The sequence below is a fragment of the Saccostrea cucullata genome, unplaced genomic scaffold (genome assembly GCF_032062105.1).
Source record: "Saccostrea cucullata isolate Sc308-1 unplaced genomic scaffold, CSIRO_AGI_Scuc_v1 ctg15347, whole genome shotgun sequence".
NCBI classification, from domain to species: domain Eukaryota; kingdom Metazoa; phylum Mollusca; class Bivalvia; order Ostreida; family Ostreidae; genus Saccostrea; species Saccostrea cuccullata.
This window is the reverse complement of record NW_026918845.1, coordinates 1661-9964: the sequence shown is the minus strand read 5'-3', so window position 1 is coordinate 9964 and position 8304 is coordinate 1661. Positions and strand designations below refer to the sequence as shown.

At 33.9% G+C, this 8304-nt stretch overlaps 2 protein-coding genes across 2 annotated transcripts; both read right to left on the bottom strand.

Moving 5' to 3' along the window:
* Positions 1-648: 648 nt before the first annotated feature.
* Positions 649-2136, bottom strand: LOC134272324 (uncharacterized). The gene has a single exon (XM_062754570.1). The coding sequence runs from the start codon at positions 2134-2136 to the stop codon at positions 649-651; it is 1488 nt and encodes a 495-aa protein (XP_062610554.1).
* Positions 2137-6309: 4173 nt separating this feature from the next.
* LOC134272312 (uncharacterized) lies at positions 6310-7797 on the bottom strand. The gene has a single exon (XM_062754561.1). It carries the CDS (start codon positions 7795-7797, stop codon positions 6310-6312), a length of 1488 nt encoding a protein of 495 aa, XP_062610545.1.
* Positions 7798-8304: the final 507 nt, after the last annotated feature.

Here is an 8304-nt window from a genome sequence, read left to right as displayed (position 1 = left end):
CGTAGTGCAAAAAATGTGCAATTTACGGCGCAAAATTTTTGCGCACTTTTTGGGAGAATGTCTTCACTTAAAAAAAAAATCTACCTTTCATCCCCTAATTCCGGACACATTCTTAATCTAAATTGTGTATTTTATCCTCTTCTCAACTCTTTATAGTCGCCTCTACAGGTGATGAACTGGCTTGATTTGAATTTGTGAGGGATTACAGAACATTCTAATTCAAGCGAGTTTATCGCTTCTAGTACTACTATTAAAAAACATTAAAAAGGTTGAGAAGTGTATAAAATATACAATTTTATTAAGAGATGTGACTAGAATTATTAAGAGAAAGGTAGATGATTTACCATTGTTGGAAATAATTGGTTTGATTCGGTATTCTTAAGGGTAAATAGTAAAACTGACAAAATAATCTGATAATAAGAACATTCATTCAAAATTAAAATGAAATGTAAAGCAAAATGGAAATGATTTTGATAGCAAATGTATGCGGCGTCTCCATATGAAAATTTTCCGAGAGGGACTTTAAAAAAGCAAACAAATCAATCAACAAGTGTATGCACTGTTCTTGTATGGGTTTATATTTTGATGATTCTCATGACATAATACTTAAGATACGAGTTGTTAAGACAAGTCTGGCATATTCTATTTCTACATTATATACTGAAACACTTTAACAAGTCCTTCGACGTATCCTACCCACAGTGTAGACTTGTATAGGGACAGTGAGGATGGATGGTTCACTTCATTCTCTGTCAGTAAGAACTTAAGGAATACCCCGTTTGGAGTCAGAAGGTGTATCTGCTTGTTGTTAGTATCAGTAACAAGGATGTTACAGAGGGAGTCACACACTACATCAGTTGGAGTAAAGTACTCTGTCAGGTTCTGTCCACGGTAGACAGACCTCAAACGACCAGAGGGAGATATAATCACTAGTTCACCTTTAGCATCACTTGTACGGTTCACTACACAGATATCACTGTTTCTGTTCTGTGTGACTCTGTATGGCAATGTAAACAGTCTGGTGTGACCGTCCTCCTGGTACTCATACTCATGGATAACATCACCTGTCACTGTGATGTATCTCACCAGACGTCTGCTATGTGGCTCTAATTTGAAGAGATCTGATTCCTTATCTATCAAGGTGACCAGTAGCCCACCGTCCACTGACTGACAGATTCCAACTGGTTCCATGTGATCTGTACTGGAGACTGTAGAGACAGATCCTAATGGTGACAGGCAGTTGATTTCATTGTTACTAAATTCAGTGAAATAAACATTATTGTTATTAGCCACACACATGTCAATAGGGAAAATTCTAAATTTATATTTTTTTGTGCATTTTGGGTTGACTTCTGCTATGTATTTTGAATTTAGTTCATGTATGTAACACTGGTCTTCACAGAATTTCTTCAGAGAGAGTATATTTTTATCTCCATGTCGAAATGTGTTTATGTGAGCTACACTTATGTTGTCCATGTCCTCCAATGTCTCTCCAACGAAAGATTTAAGAAAGTCAATATTGATTTCACCTTTAGTGAACCTCATTGAATGTGCACAGTTTGTCACATGAACCTCGAATTCAGACAGCATTTTTGTCAGTTCTCTGTGGTTGTCAATCACACTGTAATCTGACATGTTACTATTATTCTCCTCCATGAATTCCACTGTGTCAACAATTCTTTTCTTTTTCTTCTTTAACTCCGATATCTCATGATTCACTTGATCATTCTTTTTGACAAGGTTGTCTTGAATTGTCTTTTCATTACGCTTCTTGATTTCGGTCAGTCTGGCCATTATCTCATCAACATGCATCTTAAGCTTTTTAATCTCAGAATAACACTGTTTTTTATTTTCTGTGATCCGCTGTGACATCTTCTCTAGTTTCTTATCAATCTTATATAGGTCTCCTTCCTTAATCTTTCTCAGGAATTCCTGCAGACCTCTCCTCCTTTCGTTAGCAGCCGTGGTTATAGTTTTCCAGTTATGACTTTTATGATCTGTTTTGGCACACTCACTGCATATGAATTTATCACAACCCTCACATATAATATCAATAGGTAAATCATGGAATGTACACATTTTAATGGGTGTTAGAGGAGACCCCAAAGAAATTGTTTTCGTGGTATTGGCAGCCATGTTTTTCGGGTGTTAGCTACCTGAACGATCTATAGTTTTAGTGTGTTGATTAGATAATTGTGAATTCGGACTATATATTATAGTATAGCAATGAAATGTAAACACACGTGTACATGTATATATCTTTACATGAGATACTCTTTTGAACCCTTCAACAAGATGTATAAACGGTCTATATGACGTATTTGAGATAAAATATAATAATAAGATTAAGTTTAGATATTGATATATGGCGTTACTGTAGTAATTATGTTCAAAATATCAGATTTTGATCTCGAGTAGAAGGAAATGCCCTTTCTGGTAAATTAATAAACAAATAATTTTGTGACAGCATTCACACTAAATCTCTAGTTTCAAAACATCTTTTAGTTGTACATTCCACAGTGAATATTTTTACCCTCTATTGTTGCCCGAGCTACTTATAAATGAAGAGTCATGAGAAAAATGAAATTTTGTCTCGCTAATGAAGAGTTAATGACTATCTCACAAAAATAAGGTGTCCCGAAAATCAAGTGCTCTACAGTATGACATCATACAAAACCAACAATACTTAAAATACCAAAATAATAGTGGATTTGCTTTTTCTAACCCGAAGGAAACTATCAAAATACATGAAAACTTAGTAACAGGCGGTGGCCATGCTGTTTTGTCGTTAGGTAAATCCCTAATCATGCAGAAGGTATAAACAAGTCACTGATCGCAATTCACTCATCGATGTGACGATGTTTCGTAAAACTTGACGCAGTTAGTATGCAGGTCAAGCAATATTTTCTCAACGGAAAATGTATTCTGTATAGAATAAAATATTATTTAAAGATATTCTAAAGAGCATTGAATTGGATTCAATGTCTTATTCACGAATCTATAAATAACATGTATATATATTTTCATAATATTTCCTATTTAATTGATACTGCAGTATATTTTTTGGCAAGTACATACATCGGAGGCTTATCCCTGTGAGGGTCTTAATAAGTCGATGAAAAGGATATGGAGATAACGAGCAGTATTCAATCTCAGAGTCCATAAAACAATACAAAATACGAGCAGAGCAAACACGGACCTTCGAAACATCAGAGGTGGGATCAGGTGCAAGGGTATACATTAAAGGGATCACAGTTAGCTTTTATATATCAACTCTAGAAGTATTTAGGTATCTGAAAAGTGCTGCGATCCTGATGAAATCTTAAAAATCATTTAATTATATCAATATTCCATGCCGTTGACCAGCAAAAATACAGCATTTGGTCATACAAATATTTTTTTATTAATGCAATTGCAGAATCTAGATAGGATCGCAGCACTTTTCAGAAAATAAAATGCGTGTTGAAAATATTTATAAACTAAACTTAGAATTATGTCCTTGCACTAGTGAAATTGTTATGGGTAACTTCAAATGCTAAAATCACGTGACTGCTGCATTACGTGACACGTCTAAATATAAAAACTAATACATGTATGTAGTTATTAACCATATTTACAATTATCCAAAATAAATAATGTGCTAAAATTAAAATCACCATCTTGATTATAAATACATATTTAATCACAAAAAATTGTCACTCTTTCCATTGCACACTTTCAAACTGTCCTGCGTATATTCTTTAGAAAACCATCTGAAAGAATTGTTTCATACGTCACTATATAAAACTGCAGTATACTTTTGTGACCCAACCAAATTCCATGAAGCTTATCAACTGAACATACACATGTACTTGTATCTTCACTACATGAAGATGATGGCAGTGCATGGATAATAGTGGTTGCGCTTTTGTAGAGCAGATGGAAGATACCCGTATATAAAGAATAAAACATAACTGCTGCATCATACTGGCTCAGTGATCAGTAACGATGTCGGCACAAAAGTTTTGTCTTTCCTGTCACTGTTTATTTGTGAAAGATAAAACTATGAGCATATTGAAATACAAACAACGGGCAATTATCCATCACACTTTCCTATAAAAAGGATAATGAATATTTTGTAAATTGTTCGATTGAATTTTTCTCTGATTTTGGTATGATGTTGATAAACTAATTCAAGAATATTTGTCTCCCAGTTAAAAAAAGGGAGGGGGTGAAAGACCTAAAAATATAAATAGTGAGAGACATAAAAAACGGGGAGAAGGTCATGTGTTCTTAAAAATAGATATACCTGGTACTACAAAAAAGAAAAGATTGCGAAAAGACAGGAAAAAGAAAAACATTGGCAACGAAAAGTTAGAAGGAGTAGGACCAAGAACAAGAGACCCATGAGCCACAATGTTCATCTGAGTAACTTTTGGACCGTTGATCTCCACCAGATATTCACTATTATATTCATTGTGACCCTAATCTATCCCTAGGGATCATGCTGTAAAAAAATTATAATTTTCTCTGCCCCAGGATGCTTTAACATTAATTTCAGCTCTTCTGGCCTCTTGGTTCTTGAAAAGATTTTTTAATGATCAAACTTTTATCTTTTTCATTATTTCTCTTTGTGAGGGGGCTTAACTCTTTATTTTAACAATTTAACTATCCTTCACTCAAGGATGCTTTGTAGCAACTGCTACCAATATCTGACTATCGACAAATGGCCATGGAGCTAATGCGAAATAATAAAATGCACAGTAAATTGATTTGAATTAAACTACCGGGTAATTAAGATCATATATCAATTAATTGAAGATATTCTGTGAATAAATTAGCTATTTAAAAACAAGAAAAAGAACTTCGATCAACATAGCCATTTTATTAATTTTTGGATCTTGTTAGGATCTTGTTAGTTGACACAGATAATACAAAAATTTTATTAATAACATTCCCAACTGTGTAATTCATTTAATTTTACTGCTGATTTCACGCAATTAGATGACAAAAAAATCTGAATTTCCGGATCACCGCACTATAATTTTCTGAATCGATTTCACCCCTCTCTGAAATTAATAATATAGTACACAGTAAACATGAAATTTTTTTTTATTAAAAAAGAAAAATATCTTCTAAAAAGTGATTGTGTAATGAATTGTTTTTATTATATACTGAATAAAAAAGTTGAATTGTGACTTCATGAAAAATTTAACAAGCAACAAAAATCAAATAAGCAATATGATGATGCGAAAATAATAACTTGAATTCATTTATTGTATCAATTATGTATTCATAAAATCTTGTAACAATACAGTTCCTGATAAAAAAAATACTCTAGAATAATAGAAGAAAATCTCTCGTCAAATATAACATCATCAGTCTTGACATGACGAAGCACGAGTGTCCCAGAAGACTAGATTCATTGGCTTAATAATCACAATAATGCTTTAAGGATTTCCTGATCAAAAAGTTCTCGAGTTAATTGAATAGCTAAAAAACAATTAAAATTAGATTCAATGTTCAATATTTTTAAAGTCGTTCTCTCCAAACTTGGTGCCCATCTTCCACCGTTTTGCCCATGCACGAATCACGTTATCCAGGCAGACACATTACACATGCTCCGTAGCATTCTGTTCACAGAAACTAAAAAGATTTCGAGTTTTATATTTCTTACCATGCACGTCATTTTCTAGCAAAAAAACAGTCTATTTGTCAGAAATAATCTAATCTTGAAAATAGGATGGATGGAAAGAGCATTGTAACTACCACAAACTAAGTCCTCTATCTATGGAACGTCACTTTCCCAATATTGATATAGAATGGACGTCTTCTTATAATTATGTCTGATATGTTTTAAGTCTTAAGTAAACGATGTTTAAGGGATTTAATAATTCTATTGTTGTTAAGATTTTAAACTAGTTTTCTCACTCTAACTTACTCTTATAAACGTTAACAACAAATTGCTCAACTAAGGAAACATCTCTTCTCCAGCTTGTAGTCACTAGGCAACAGAACAAAAAAACATTTTTAACTATCCCTCATCCTTTACTAAAACAATCAATGATTAAACTTTTGGAAAGATTTTTGTCTATATGTAAATCTTTATGCCACCGCAAAGGAATTTCCAAAGTATACGCCAAACTTTACAGTCCTTCGTTGCTAGAGTAAGACTGTGTCTATCATTTTTGTCTCAAGTCACCTATGTACTGAGATCATTTTCACATTGTGATGTCATAAATATGAAGCAAAATATAGACTGAGATAGTTTGCCAACCAAATATTTCAGATATCTGTTGTAGTCTCAAGTCGGGTATCTTCTGTAATCGTTCATAACAACATTCTGTATTTAAACACCTTAACAAATCCTCCAAAGTACCCCACCCATAGTATAGACTTCCTTAGTGATAAACAATATGGTCTGCCTTTATTCTCTGTCGGTAAGAACATTAGGAACTCCCCGTCAGGACTCAGCAGATGGATTTTTTTGTTATTACAGTCAGTAACGAGAATGTAACAGAGGGAGTCACACACTACGTCGGTTGGAATAAAGTTCTTTGTCAGGTTCTGTCCTTGATAAACAACCTTCATACGACCAGAGGAAGACATTATTATTAGATCAGTTGTGTTTTCACCTGTACTGTTCACAACACAGATATCACTGTTACTGTTCTGTGTCACTCTGCGTGGCACTGTAAACAGTCTGGTGTGACCGTCCTCCTGGTACTCATACTCTCGGATGACATCACCCGTCACTGTGACGTGTCTCATCAGACGTCTGCTGTGTGAGTCTAATTTGTAAAGATCTGATTCATTGTCAATCATGGTTACCAGTAGTCCACCGTCCAATGACTGACAGATTCCTCCTGGTTCCAGTGGAGCTGAACCGATGACTGTAGAGACAGATCCTGATGGTGACAGACAACTGATGGACTTGTTGTTAGAGTCAGTGAAATAAATATAACTGTTATCAGCTACACACATGTCTTGCGGAAAAATAAAAAAAATACCTTCTTTTGTGCCTTGCTGGTTTACTTTTTCTATGTATTTTGAATTTAGTTCATTTATATAACATTGGTTTTCACTGAATGTCTCCAAAGAAAAGATTGTTTTTTCTCCATATTGAAATGAGTCCTTTTGAGATACTCCAATATTATCCAAGTTTAATGTCTTTCCAACCAAAGACTCAAGACGTTCTTCCTTGATTTCACCTCTAATGAACCTTACTGAATGTCCATAGATTGTCTTATAAACCTCCAATCTGGACAACATTTTTGTCAGGTCTCTGTGATTGTCAATCAAGCTGTAATCTGACATGGTGCTATTGTTCTCCTCGATGAATTGCGCTGTGTTCAAAATTTCTTTCTTCTTCTTCTCTAACTCAGTTTTCATATGGTTTACTTGATCATTCTTTTTAATCAAGTTGTCTTTCATTTTCTTTTCATGACGTTTTTTGATTTCTGTCAGCCTGGTGATTATCTGGTCACAATGCGTCTGTAGATTTTCAATCTCAGAATCACAAATTTCTTTATTTTCTGTAATTTGTTTCGACATCTTCTTTATCTTCTCATCTACCTCATGTAGATCTTCATTCTTAATCTTTTTCAGAAGTGTTAACAAACCTTTTCTTCTTTGGTTGGCTGCTGCGGTTATAGTTTTCCAATCGTGATCTCTATGGTTTGTTTTAGCACACTGACCACAAATGTATTCATCACAGTCCTCACATATCATATCAATAGGTAAATCGTGAGATTCACACATTTCAATATGCTTTTGAGGAGAACCCAGTGGATGTTTTTGGGTGGTATTGGCAGCCATGTTTGTCGTGTATAGCCTTTACTCGAATGATCTAGTTGTAGTAGCATGTCAGGTATTCATAGAGGTTTAATTATATTCAGTTTGACACCTAGATGTGCAAATAAATGAAAATACACGGGTTTATACTATAATACTTATATAACGTATTCTTTTGAAACCTTAAAAAGAGATATTAAAGCTACGAGTATTGTTGTGCCTCTCCTGAGCTAATGTACGGAGTATAATACATGAAACACGAGATTCAGTTTAGATATTATTAAATGCCGTTATTTATGTTCAAATTAAAAATTTCACAGATCATTATGTTATTATGGTATATACGCCTCAAATTCAATGAAATTGAATGCATAACAAATATGTATGGGCTAGATACTCAGTATATTTTTAGACATTGATTTCAATATCTTAGCATCAGTATGTAAGCCAGGAACGTGCACTGATTTATGAACTTGTCCTGTCCTTGAAGAGGTGTCCTTTTTTTACTTTTACTCAATGACATAAATCTAA